General features: G+C 37.8%; 1 protein-coding gene across 5 annotated transcripts in view; it reads left to right on the top strand.

The window, feature by feature from the left end:
* The window catches only part of DROSHA (drosha ribonuclease III), a 147480-nt gene that overhangs the window by 52580 nt on the left and 80522 nt on the right, over positions 1-14378 (top strand). For all 5 annotated transcript variants that reach the window (XM_053592711.1, XM_053592728.1, XM_053592738.1 and 2 more), the window contains 3 exons: positions 586-657; positions 2182-2263; positions 3424-3498. In XM_053592711.1, coding sequence (XP_053448686.1) covers positions 586-657; positions 2182-2263; positions 3424-3498 — 229 coding nt within the window. The remainder of the gene's footprint in view (positions 1-585; positions 658-2181; positions 2264-3423; positions 3499-14378) is intronic.

The raw sequence follows: 14378 nt of genomic DNA on the forward strand, positions 1-14378 counted from the left end.
CCACTGTGTAAAGGACATAGTAATTAAACCTATCTTATAGTGAATATTGTGAAACATTTAGAACACTGTCTGGCTCAATAGATGTTAGCTATTATTATTTTTATTATAATTTGTTATTATATTAATGTAGTATTACCACAATTGCTTTTGCTCAAGAGCTGGATAGGCAGCGTGAATTGTGCTCTTCAAAGACCTATGAATCCCTACTGATAAGTTATCAGCCTGCCATCTCTGATCTGCCTGAAAAGCCAAAGATTTTAAAACTCGCGAAAAAAAATATTTATGATTGTGGTTTTATTAACTCTTTAGAGGTGATATATTTCATTTTGTCATGATTGTGGTGTTACTGTAAATATTGTTAACTAAGAACCAACCTTGTCCAGGTTTCTTGTGGAGGCTGGGCCAACTGTGTTTTGTCATTAAAATCCAGCAGTTGTGGTCGAGCTTCATGTACAGTGTTGTGAAGAGCTTCAGGAAGGTGAAACCTTCTCATGTGGTTCATAACCTTCTGGATCAGGTAGCAGATGCGTGCAGTGTGAGCCCACGGGGAGGTATGGAGAAACTGACCCTCACTTCTTATTGCAGATTCCACTGTGTAAAGTAATTAGATTCAACATAGACTACACCATCCATTTCATTGAAGAGATGATGCCTGAGGTAAGGGAAAAGGTTGTTTCACAGCTTGTTGTGTTTTTGTTTGTTTGTTTGTTTATTCCACACTTACATTTTAAAGCATTGACCTTGACTTTTGCCATCGGAATTACCCCCAAGTATCATGATCATTTTCAAAGGGGTCAGTGAAATGTAGTTCTAGTGTCAAAGTTAAAATCTAGGTCATTTTTCAACTCATTGACCTATTTTTAAACTCTTTCTCCTTGTCTTGCATTTGCTGATATTAACTTTACATCTGCTTCTAGTTTGTTTTACGTGAGGGGCAGATTTTGGTTACTGGCCATTATCAAAGAGGAAATTGGAATAGTGAAACTGAATCTGATAGCTGGTGGAATAATCTTATTTATCTCCAATGACAAGATCAATGCTTGGTTCATTTTTCTTCACATGTACTTACATATTTCTCCTAATTATTTTTCGTTGCGAATGCTCAGCAGCAGATTTATCTAAATATATGCAAGAGATTTAAAATTCCAAAGGAAGATTAATGTGAATCTCAGAATGATTCATAGCTTGATCTTGAATTTAGTGATGTCAACAAATCACAGTAAGAAATAACAACTAGACAGCAAACAAGCTTGTGCACTTAACATTGTGTTGGAGTCGGCGTAGATTTCTGGAGCTTCTGGCTTCTCCTGCAGACCCTGTTTAATAGGACAGCTCTGTCACAGGCAGGGAGGATGGAGGGGAATTGACGGGCATGACATGCATGTGGAGTTGGCACCCATTTCATTCTGAGCAAGTCTTGTTCATTCTACCTGCCTGTCAAAAACAGCTAACGAAAAAGAACTGCCCCTTCATCCTCCTGCTTAGAAGGGCTTTTTGCTTCCTTTTGGAATTTAAGGTCATAAGCCTTCATTTGCTATTGTAAAAGTTTATGACTTCTGGCGTGATATCATGCAGGGTGATATATGAACCCCAAGCAGAACAAGTGGGAGGAAGAATTATGAGACAGATTCCACTTGCATATATATCATCTGGTTAGCTTGTTTACAGGAATAAATTTGGTACAAAGTTTGACAGTTTTTCTTGGTCCTTGATTTAGTTTCATCAAGAATTTTAACTTTTAGGATACAAATGACCTCTGTCTTTTGGTAACTCTGTGACAGTGAGGCTGCATGTGTGGGATGGGGTGGGGGAAGGCTTATCCGAGTCCGTAGGTGTGTGTGTGTAATTTGAATTAACAAAAAGTCCCCAGGAGATTTTGATACGCTTTATAAACTGGGTTAGAAAAATATGACATAACTGAAACTACTTTTTAAATTTCACATAATTTTATTTGTACACTGAAAAGAGCTAACTTGACCTTTTTGTAGGACTCCTAATGGCATTTTTGTCTGAAATTTAGTGAGCCTTTGTAGGACAGTTACCAACCTTTTTAGGAAATTACACAATTTTAATAAAGTTTCAACAGACAACTTTTTAAGATACCTGGACTCAAACAATTTGAAGGTTCAGTTCATATATATTTGCAGATCTATAGTAATTTGATTTTGGTTTATTTTTCAGAATTTTTGTGTGAAAGGGCTTGAACTCTTTTCACTGTTCCTATTCAGAGATATTTTGGAGTTGTATGACTGGAATCTTAAAGGTAAATAATAGGTTTGAAAGAAAAGAGTAGTGCCTCTAGAAGAAGGTTATGGTGTATGTGAAAACTCTTATAAAAATGGTGGGCACATAGTTGAAATTCCTCTTGTTTTTTGAACACCCAGGGAAAACTGTTATTCACAGGGATACTTGCTATTGTCTTACATGAATAAGTTCTTATGGGTTTTAATTTGTACAATTTGACAGTGCCTGCTAAGATGATACCAGTTATTACGAGTAGCTACCTTGATTTATGTCTATGAGGGAAAAAAATCCTTAGTTGATATTTTAAATCTAGTGAACTTTACCATATTAAATTTTCTAAAATGGCAATTTATTATAACAGGAAACTTCAGTTAGGCATTAACACACACGTGTGTGAGCACATGTCTAGAGTGATAGATTTTTTTTTTTTTTTGTAGAGACAGAGTCTCACTTTATGGCCCTCGGTAGAGTGCCGTGGCATCACACAGCTCACAGCAACCTCCAACTCCTGGGCTTAAGCGATTCTCTTGCCTCAGCCTGCCGAGTAGCTGGGACTACAGGTGCCTGCCACAACGCCTGGCTATTTTTTGGTTGCAATTTGGCCGGGGTGGGGTTTGAAACCGCCACCCTCGGTATATGGGGCTGGCGCCTTACCGACTGAGCCACAGGTGCCGCCCCAGAGTGATAGATTTAAAGACTTGATACCTGGTTCTTGGATAATAATAGTTTACTTTTTGGGGACATGTTTGTATTTCAGCAGTTATTTATTTTTAAAGCAGTATGTTGATGAATGGTTTTCAAAGCAATATATTTATCTAAATTATTTAGCATATTGATTAAAATGGGATGGAATTAACACACAAGCATATTGTGTCATTTAATAGTTTAATTATAATACAAACCTTGATACTTTTGAATTTTTAAAGAATAGTTTTACTATATATAGTTGCTCACCCTCCTTTTGATTTCCAGTGGTCTCACTGAAGTCTCAGGTGGGTGCCTGTAGCAGTTACAGTGATTGATTTAGAGAGTAGGGGAGAGTTGGGAGAGAGGGTGGTGTTTTCTATGTCTCTACTTCCAGTGGTAGTTTTTGTGGTTATCATATCCTAGAAAATAAGTTGCAATGTTTGCTTTAAGGCCGTTATATTGTTTTCTTTCTCTTTCACTTGTTTGTTTTAGGTCCTTTGTTCGAAGATAGTCCTCCCTGCTGCCCAAGATTTCATTTCATGCCACGTTTTGTAAGATTTCTTCCAGGTAAATCTTTTGGCTTGTCAGGGACCTGGTGAGATGGTGCATCTGAAAATAAGCCTGCTGTTCTCCTTCTAACTTTCTGACCTCAGTCACTGTTAATTTTTTTTTTTTTTTTTTTGCAGTTTTTTGGCTGGGGCCGGGTTTGAACCCGCCACCTCCGGTATATGCAGCCGGCACCCTACTCCTTTGAGCCACAGGTGGTGCCCCAGTCACTGTTAATTTTTTATTGCTCAGGTTGGGCATGGAGATGTAAACTTATATATGCTGATTTATGACTGTGTAATTTATGGTAGCCCCAAATTAGATGAGTAATGTAAGAATGGATATAAATTTTTAAAAATCTGCTTGTTAAAATATCATGCAAATGTTAAAATTAACATGGAAAAATGCATATGGCTTTAAAATATGCATGACTAATTGGAAAACAATTAGTATAAAATTTTATATACAATATGATTATAACTATGCTAAAAATACTGTTATAATAGTTGTATTAAGGTGGTAGGATTACTGGAATTTTTTTGTTTGTTTTTGACATGTGTGCTTTAATTCATTTTACAGTGTAAAAATATAATAGTTTATTCTCTCACTACATTAAAACATATAAATAAATATATGATTTAGTTTTTTAAAGCAATGTCTTAATTGTTTTCTAATTATTTTTAAGAATCCAGCTGTAAGATACTGCATTGTATTTAGTGTTTTTAAAGATAGATTTTTAATGAAATCTTTTGTATACTTTTGGCAAACTGTTTTCTTTTTCTTTTTCTTTTGTTTTTTTTTTGAGACAGAGTCTCACTATGTCGCCCTCGGTCGAGTGCTCTGGCATCACAGCTCGCAGCAACCTCAAACTCCTGGGCCCAGCCTCCCAAGTAGCTGGGACCACAGGCGCCCACCACAACACCCAGCTATTTTTTGCTGCTGTTGTTGCTGTTGTCATTGTTGTTTAGCAGACCTAGGCCAGGTTCGAACCCGCCAGTCTCGGTGTATGTGGCTGGCACTGTAACCACTGTGCTATGGGTGCCAAGCTCAAACTCTTTTCTTTTGAAGCTTCCGCAACCCTTGTCCTGTTCCATTTTTCTTTTTGATTTCCTAGGCAATTACGTCTTTTATCAAGCACTGGGGAACTTGGCTCCCAGTTCCTTGCTCAGCAAAGTTCTCTTACCAGCCTAGTCGACTTCGCTTCCCATTCTATCCTGAGCTGTACGATTTCTGAAGTTTTTCTCCTGTAATGATGTCGTAATCTAGCCACCTAGCCTCAAGATAAAACTTGGATCTTTGCAACCACCCTAAATGAACTTGTCCCTGGATTCTAACTCTGGTGTCTTGCTTCCTGTTGCTGTCCTTCTGGACTTTCCGCCTCTCATGCCCGTATTGTCTTTGCTTCTACGTCAGTGTGCTCTCTTCTGCTTGTGTACAGCCACGTTGCTCTGCACTCTCCACTGTGTCCTGTGCTCTGACTCACCGGTCAGCTCCAGCTGCCTCTTGTATGATCACCGCCTTCCGTGTAAATGGCATCATTCCTATCACTTACCTTGTCGTTTCCTATGTGTAGGCCACTCGGCATCACTGGAGAAGAAAATGTAGCTGCTGTATGGGTCTGCAGCGTGCAGTTTTGGCTGGGGAGTTTCTCTTCATGTAATCTTTTTGCCTGATTCTCACAGTATTGTCAAAAATGTAGGCTGATGTTCATGCTTGTGTCTTCCTTGGTGCTGGAGACCTTGCCTCCTGGTGCCTGAGAACGCTCCTTTGAGCCTGTTGGACTCTGACGTCCCCGAGTGCCCTTGGTCTATTCACAGCCATGCTTTGCTTCAGTGGCGGACTCCTCTAGCCTGTCTCCAGCCCACAGCAGCTGCTGCTGCGAAGGTCGCCTCCAAGGCCAAATCCAGAGGACATGTAGCCTCTTCCCGAATGTGATGCCGCACTCCTGACTTTGTCTTTCTCCAGGCTCTCCCTACTGTCCGTTTCTCTGATTCCTCCTTTGTGGCTTTTGTTTACTGTCTACTCAGTCTAGCTTGAATTTCCTCAAGGTTTTTTCCCTTGATGCTCTTTCTTCAGTCGAGACAATCACAATGGCTTATTTTCATTTTAGCCTTAGTAGTACTTACATTTTTAGTATTGTGAATGCTTATTTTGTTTAGAAAAAAGGCAAAGAGAATCGCGTAAGCCCAAGAGTTGGAGGTTGCTGTGAGCCGTGTGACGCCACGGCACTCTACCTGAGGGCGGTACCGTGAGACTCTGTCTCTACAAAAAAAAAAAAAAGAAATGCATTCAAAAGTTTTTCTCTTTTTTATGTCTGATTTTATTTTATTGAGATGCCCTTTTTTCTTTTTAAGCGAATGCATCTTTGATTTTATAATAGAGCTTAAGCAGTAAACTTATTAGAAACTGGAGTCAGAGTAAATTTGTTGAAAAGCCTTTCCTTTTCCTATCTATCTGCCTCTAGGCATTTTATGACCAAACAAATCTCTAAGAGCAAATGGGCAGTTTTAAAATCATCTTAAAGAAAAATCTTATGTCAGCTGTTTACTTTGTGGGATTCCAACTCTCACAAAATGTTTCTCATAACTATGTAGGGATAACATTCAGGTTGTCATAATGAAAAAGACCTATTGATTTATTTTTAAAAAGGTTTCACTTTTTCATTAGACGTCCCTTTAAAAATAAACATATGAAGAAAACCATGGACTATATAGAAAAATAACTGATGTATAACATGCATTTTGGTATTGAGTAGCACAGTATGCTGGATTTGTTTTTCACAGTATGAATTCATTAAAGATCTTTTAGAAAATGTAAGTTTAAAAAAACATTTTGATACATATTTTCATTTCTTTCTGTGCACAAGAGTTTTTTTTACATAGTTGTCATCTACTAGTATACGCTTTGCATCCTATATTTTTTTGCATCCTGTTTTTTTTTGTAGAGACTGAGTAGAGCCCTCAGGTAGCATGCCGTGGCGTCACACGGCTCACAGCAACCTCTAACTCTTGGGCTTACGCGATTCTCTTGCCTCAGCCTCCCGAGCAGCTGGGACTACAGGCGCCCGCCACAACGCCCGGCTATTTTTTTGTTGCCGTTTGGCCGGGGCTGGGTTTGAACCCGCCACCCTCGGCATATGGGGCCGGCGCCCTACTCACTGAGCTACAGGTGCTGCCCTGCATCCTGTTTTTTAATAATTCATTGAGCAGATGGATATTTTTAAAGATCATGATATATAGTGCCAAATTTCTTGTCAAAAGAATAACATCAGTTTATACTGTCATGAAAAATGTATTATTACTCAATTTTAGCATTTTTCACCTGCCTCCCTTCCTTCTTTCCTTCTCTTCTTCCTTTCTAAAATTTTCAACGGTGAGCCTTATGGGGCAGAAGAGTAAGCTCGTCTGTCTTGTGTCTATCGCTGGTGCTAACGCACTTCATGGCACGTAGCGGAGACTCAATAAATACTTGTTTACTAATTTTTTTCTCATTAATGAAACAGACCTAACTTATTTATTGGTTTTATTTAATTGGTTATAGTAGTCCCTTATTTAAATATTCCGTGATTTGGTTACTAATGAATGTGCTTTTCAAACATTCTTTGAAATTTTCTCTCATTAAAACCCCACCCTGCTTTTTTTTTCTTTTCTTTTTGAGACAGGGTCTGTTGCCCAGGCTAGAATAATATCGTCACTCACTGTAACCTCAACCTCCTGGGCTCAAGCCAGCCTCCTGCCTCAGCCTCTACAGTAGCTGGCACTACACATGTATGCCATTACATCTGGCTAATTTTTGTTATTTTTTGTAAACATGGGATTTTGCTATGTTGCTCCAGATGGTCTCAAACTCCTGGCCTCAAGGGCTCCTTCTGACTTTGGCCTCATAAAGTGTTAGGATTATAGGTGTGAGCCATTGTACCTGGCCTTATGTCTATATATTTAAATTGGTTATATATGTTCACTTAAAGAACATAAGACCTGTGAACAGTTCCTTAGATGAACATATATAACATATATGTATGTTTTTCTATTCACCTAGGAATGGGAATTGGGTGTCTTTATATTAAGTTTTGTAAATATTTTCAGACAGTTTTCCAAAGTGATTTGTACTGTTTTACATTACCTCCAGCCATATATGAGAGAGTTTAAGTTACTTCACAGTCTCGGCAACACTTGGCATTTGTTTTTTCTTAATTTAGCCATTCTGATGAATCTTCAGAAATATCACATTATGGTTTTTGGTTTGTTCTTAGTTTTGTGTTTTTTTAAGACAAAAGTTTCACTCTGTTGCCTAGGTTAGAGTACTGTGGTGTCAGCCTAGCTCACAGCAACCTCAAACTCCTGGGTTCAGACACAGCAACCTCAAACTCCTCCTGCCTCAGTTTTTTAAGTAGCTGGGACTGCAGGCACTGCCATGACGCCTGGCTAATTTTTGTATTTTTAGTAGAGATAGGGTCTCACTCTTGCTCAGTCTGGTCTCGAATTCTTGAGCTAAATGATCTACCTGCCTTAGCTTCTCAGAGTACTAGGATTATATATAGGCATGACCCAGCCCACATTATGGTTTTAATTTATGTTTCCATCATGACTAATGAAATGGAGAAGCATTTCTTGTATTTATTGGCTATTTAGATAGTGCCTGTTCAAGTCTTTTGCCCATTTTTCTATTGGGTAATGGCTGCCTTTTTCTTACTAATTTGTAGGGTTTAAAAAATATGTACTCTATAAGGTCCTTTGTCAGATATATATCTCTCTAGCCAATATCTTCCCTATAGATTATTTTTTGGTCCTCTTGATGGTGCTTTTTTAACCTGCACCCCAGAAAAGTGTTGATAATGGTTTTTAATGAATAGAAATTCTTCATTTTAGTAGTCTAGTTTATGTATTTTTTTTCCTGTGTGGCTGGGTGTGTCGTTTTGTCTATCAAGTTTTTGCTGACCCTAAGATCATCAAGGTATAGCCCTATATCCTCTTCACTTTTATATCTATGACTTGTCTTGAATTTGTTTTTAAAATTGATATGAAATAAGGGTAAAAACTCATTATTTTCAGTTGACCCAAGCACCATTTATTAAAAAAAACCAAAACCATTCTTTATAGAATTGAAATGTGACCTTTGCCTTTAACCAGGTTGACTGTGTGTGTGCCCACGTGTGCAAATGTACAAACATTACCAAAGCATGTAGGACAAAAAAGTGAACACTCCTTCTGGACAAAAAAGTGAACACTCTCACTCTATAATGAGTAAATGCTATAAATGGTTTGACTTGTATTTGTTTTAACCTACATAAAAAGAATAGAATTGTGCTTTCTTTTCTTCAAGTAGTATGCAGTAAACATGTTGTACATGTTGCCTTTTGTTTTACTTAAATGCTTCAGACGTTCTCTGTGTGAATACTTTGGTTCATTACATATTTACACTGTGTTTTGTACTAGGATGGACATTAATTTTTTTGCAATTTCTCTAGTGATGATTATTAAGGGGGTTTCTATTTTTTCCCCGTTCCATGTAAATAGTTTAGGAATAGTTTTGTGCATCTATCTTTTTGCATTTGTATGTTCCCATAATGCAAAAAGTTATCTCATTGTTAATATTTGCATGTTTCTTTTCTTTTCTTTTTTTTTTTGCAGTTTTTGGCCAGGACTGGGCTCGAACCTACCTCCCTCAGCATATGGGGCTGGTGCCCTACTCCTTGAGCCGCTGGTGCTGCCCCTATTTGCATGTTTCTTGAACTTATATGAGAATGAGCAGCTTTTCATATATTTCGGATATTTGATGATCTTCTCATTCTCTTTTTTTTTTTTATTTATGAGGCAGATTTATATTTTCCATTTTATCTCTAGGTTTTTTTTTTTATTGTTAAATCATAGCTGTGTACATTAGTGCAATCAAGGGGTACAATGTGCTGGTTTCATAAACCCTGTGAAATATTCTCATCAAACTGTTCAATGTAGCCTTCATGGCATTTTCTTAGTTATTGTATGCAGACATTTGTATTCTGCCTTTAGTAAGTTTTGCCTGTACCCATTCTAAGATGCACCGTAGGTGTGGCCCACCCACTGCCCTTCCTCCCCCCTTCCTTCCCCTTCCTTAGCCTTTCCTCATAGTCCTGTGCTATAGTTGGGTTATAGCCTTCATGTGAAAGCTATAATTTAGCTTCATAGTAGGGCTGAGTACATTGGATACTTTTTCTTTCATTCCTGAGATACTTTGCTAAGAAGAATATGTTCCAGCTCCATCCAAGTAAACATGAAAGAGGTAAAGTCTCCATCTTTCTTGAAGGCTGCATAATATTCCATGGCATACATGTACCACAATTTGCTAGTCCATTCGTGGGTCGATGGGCACTTGGGTTTCTTCCATGACTTAGCAATTATGAATTGGGCTGCAATAAACATTTTGGTACAGATGTCTTTGTTATATTGTGATTTTTGGTCTTCTGGGTATAAACCTAGTAAAGGAATTATAGGATCGAATGGCAGGTCTATTTTTAGGTCTCTAAGTATTCTCCAAACATCCTTCCAGAAGGAATGTATCAGTGTGCATTCCCACCAGCAGTGTAGAAGTGTGCCCTTTTCTCCACATCCATGCCAACATCTCTGGTTTTGGGATTTTGTTATGTGGGCTACTCTTACTGGGGTTAGGTGATATCTCAAAGTAGTTTTGATTTGCATTTCTCTGATGATTAAGGATGATGAGCTTTTTTTCATGTGTTTGTAGATCGTGCGTCTGTCTTCTTTAGAGAAGTTTCTCTTCAAGTCCCTTGCCCACCCTGAGATGGGATCACGTGTTCTTTTCTTGTTAATACGTTTGAGTTCTCTGTGGATTCTGGTTATTAGACCTTTATTGGAGGTATAACCTGCAAATATTTTCTCTCATTCTGAGGTCTGTCTGCTTGCTTTACTTACTATGTTCTTGGCTGTGCAGAAGCTTTTTAGTTTGATCAGGTCCCAGTAGTGTATTTTTGGTACTGCTTCAATTGCCTGGGGAGTCCTCCTCATAAAATATTCACCCTGGCCGATTCCTTCAAGAGTTTTCCCTGCACTTTCTTCAAGTATTTTTATAGTTTCACGTCTTAAGTTTAAATCTTTTATCCAGTGAGAGTCTATCTTAGTTAATGGTGAAAGGTGTGGGTCCAGTTCCAATCCTGTACAGGTTGTCAGCCAGTTTGCCCAGCACCATTTGTTAAATAGGGAATCTTTCCCCACTGAATGTTTTCAATTGGCTTGTCAAAGATCAAATAACGGTGAGTAGCTGGATTCATCTCTTGGTTTTCTATTCTGTTCCAGACATCTACTTCTCTGTTTTTGTGCCAATACCATGCTGTTTTGATGACTGTCGACTTATAGTACAGTCTCAGGTCTGGTAGCATGATTTCTCCTGCTGTGTTTTTATTGCTGAGTAATATTTTGGCTATTAAAGGTTTTTTCTGATTCCATATAAAGTGAAGTATTATTTTTTCAAGATCTTTAAAATATGACAATGGAGCTTTAATAGGAATTGCATTAAAATCATATATTGCTTTGGGGAGTATAGACATTTTAACAATGTTGATTCTTCCCAGCCATGAGCATGGTATGTTTTTCCATCTGTTAACATCTTCAGCTATTTCTTTTCTTAAAGTTTCATAGTTCTCTTTGTAGAGATCTTTCACGTCCTTTGTTAGGTATACTCCCAAATATTTCATCTTCTTTGGCACTACTGTGAAAGGATTAGAGTCCTTGACTGTTTTTTTGGCTTGGTTATTGTTGGTATATATAAAGGCTACAGATTTATGGGTGTTGATTTTGTAGCCTGAGACATTACTGTATTCCTTGATCATTCTAAAAGTTTTGTAGTAGAATCCCTAGTGTTTTCCAGATATACAATCATATCATCTGCAAAGAGTGAAAGTTTGATCTCTTCTGACCCTATGTGGATACCCTTGATCACCTTTTCTTCCTTAATGGCAATGGCTAAAACTTCCATTACAATGTTAAAGAGCAATGGAAACATTGGGCAACCTTGCCTGGTTCCTGATCTAAGTGGAAATGATTTCAATTTAACTCCATTCACTACAGTATTGGCTGTGGGCTTGCTGTAGATGGCCTCTATTCGTTTAAGAAATGTCCCTTCTATACCAATTTTGTTTTTTTTTTTTTTTTTGTAGAGACAGAGTTTCACTTTATGGCCCTAGGTAGAGTGCCATGGCATCACATAGCTCACAGCAACCTCCAACTCCTGGGCTTAAGCGATTCTCTTGCCTCAGCCTTCCAAGTAGCTGGGACTACAGGTGCCCACCACAACACCCGGCTATATACCAATTTTCTTAAGTGTTCTGATCATGAAGGGATGCTGGATATTATCAAAAGCTTTTTCTGCAGCAATTGAAAGAATCATATGGTCCTTATCTTTTAGTTTGTTTATGTGCTGAATTACACATATAGATTTACGTATATTGAACCAGCCTTGAGACCCTGGGATAAATCCCACTTGGTTGTGGTGTATAATTTTTTTGATGTGTTGTTAGATTCTGTTTGTTAGGATCTTATTGAGTATTTTAGCATCAATATTCATTAGTGATATTGGTCTATAATTTTCTTTTCTTGTTGGGTCTTTCCCTGGTTTGGGGATCAAGGTGATGTTTGCTTCGTAGAATGTGCTGGGTAGTATTCCTTCTTTTTCTATATTTTGGAAGAGGTTTAGTAATATAGGTACTAGTTCTTCTTTAAAGGTTTGGTAGAATTCTGATGTAAAGCCATCTGGTTCTGGGCTTTCCTTTTTAGGGAAGTTTTGTATAGTCGAAGCTATTTCAGAACTTGATATAGGTGTGTTCAACATTTCCACTTCATTCTGGCTAAGTCTTCATAGGTGGCGTACTTCCAGATATTGGTCGATTTCTTTCAGATTTTCATATTTCTGAGAGTAGAGTTTCTTGTAGTATTCATTAAGGATTTTTTGAATTTCTGAGGGGTCTGTTGTTTCATCGTTACCATTTCTGATTGATGAAATTAGAGATTTTACTCTTTTTTTCCTGGTTGGGTTGGCCAAAGGTTTCTATTTTATTAATCTTTTCAAAAAACCAACTTTTGGATTTATTGATCTGTTGTATAATTCTTTTGTTTTCAATTTCATTTAATTCTGCTGTGATTTTTGCTATTTCTTTTCTTCTGCTGGGTTTGGGGTTGGATGTGTTCTTCCTTCTCCAGTTGCTTGAGATATCCCTTTAAGTTATTAACTTCCTCTCTTTCCGTTTTCTTGAGGAAGGCTTGCAGTGCTATCAATTTCCCTCTTAGGACTGCCTTTGCAGTATCCCAGAGGTTCTGATAACTCTTGTCTTGATTATTGTTTTATTCCAAAAATTGGATGATTTCCTTCTTAACCTCATCTATAACCCATCTATCCTTCAGTATAAGGTTGTTTAGCTTCCATATTTTTGTATGGGTATGCAGGTTGCTGTTTTTATTGAGTTCAACTTTTATTCCATGATGGTCTGAGAAGGTGCAAGGAATAATTTCTATTGTTTTAAATTTGCTGAGGTTATATTTGTGGCCCAGGATGTTGTCGAGTTTGGAGTATGTTCTGTGGGCTGATGAGAAGAATGTGTATTCAGTTTTGTTGGGATGAAATGTTCTGTAGATGTCTGTTAAGTCCAGATGTTGAATGGTTAAGTTTAAATCTAAAATTTCTTTGCTTAGCTTCTTTTTGGAGGATCTATCCAGCACTGCTAAAGGGGTGTTAAAATCTCCAACTACTATGGAACTGGAGGAAATCAAATTGCTCATGTCTGTTAGAGTTTCTCTTACAAATTGAGGTGCGTTCTGGTTGGGTGCATAAATATTAATAATTGAAATCTCATCATATTGAGTATTACCTTTAACAAATAAGTGTCTATCCTTATCCTTCCTTATTTCAGTTGGTTTAACGCCTATTGTGTCTGTGAATAGAATTGCAGTGCCTGCTTTTTTCTGCTTTCCATTTACCTGGAGTATAGATGACCATCCTTTCACCTTGAGTCTATATTTATCTTTTTATGTAAGATGCGATTCTTGTCGCAGCATATATCTGGCTTGAGTTTTTGTATCCAGTCAGCAAACCTGTGCGTCTTTAGAGGACAATTTAACCTATTCACATTAATTGAGAATATTGATAAGCCTTTTGAGAGTCCGGTGGACATTTTTAATCCTTTTGTGACTGTGGAAGTTGCAATTTGATCAAAATTATCTGGTTGGGTTTACTTTTGTGGTGGAAGATTACACTGGTCTTTATGGAGGATAGGTCTGAGAATATCCTGGAGACCTGGTTTAGTTATGGCAAATTTCTTCAACATGTGAATATCATTGAAGTATTTGATTTCTCCACCATGAATGAAAAGTTTGGCTTGGTACAGGATCCTGGGTTGAAAGTTATTTTGTTTTAGGAGATTAAAAGTTGATGACCATCCTCTTCTAGCTTCAACGGTTCCAGCAGAGAGATCTGCAGTTATTCTAATATTCTTGCCCTTGTAGGTGATGGTTTCCTTTCGTCTGGCTGCTTTCAGAATTTTCTCCTTCATATTAACTTTAGTGAAGTTGATTATGATCTGTCGGGGGATGTCTTATTTGGGTTGAGTTGTGCTGGAGTTCTGAAACTGTTTGCTATCTGAATTTCAGAATCTCTTGGCATGTCTGGAAAGTTCTCCTTCATAATCTTATAGAGAAGAGACTCTGTGCCTTGTGAAGCCACTTTGTCACTTTTGGGGATCCCTATAAGATGAATAATGGTTTTCTTCTGATTATCCCAGAGCTCTCTGAGAGAGTGATCTGTTTTTGTCCTCCATTTCTTTTCCTTTTTGAGAGTTTGGGAGCATTCTAAAGCTTTGTCTTCAATGTCAGAAATCCTTTCTTCTGCTTGCTTTATTCTGTTACTGAGGGATTCTACTG

The sequence above is a fragment of the Nycticebus coucang genome, chromosome 1, assembly GCF_027406575.1.
Source record: "Nycticebus coucang isolate mNycCou1 chromosome 1, mNycCou1.pri, whole genome shotgun sequence".
Taxonomy (NCBI): Eukaryota; Metazoa; Chordata; class Mammalia; order Primates; family Lorisidae; genus Nycticebus; species Nycticebus coucang.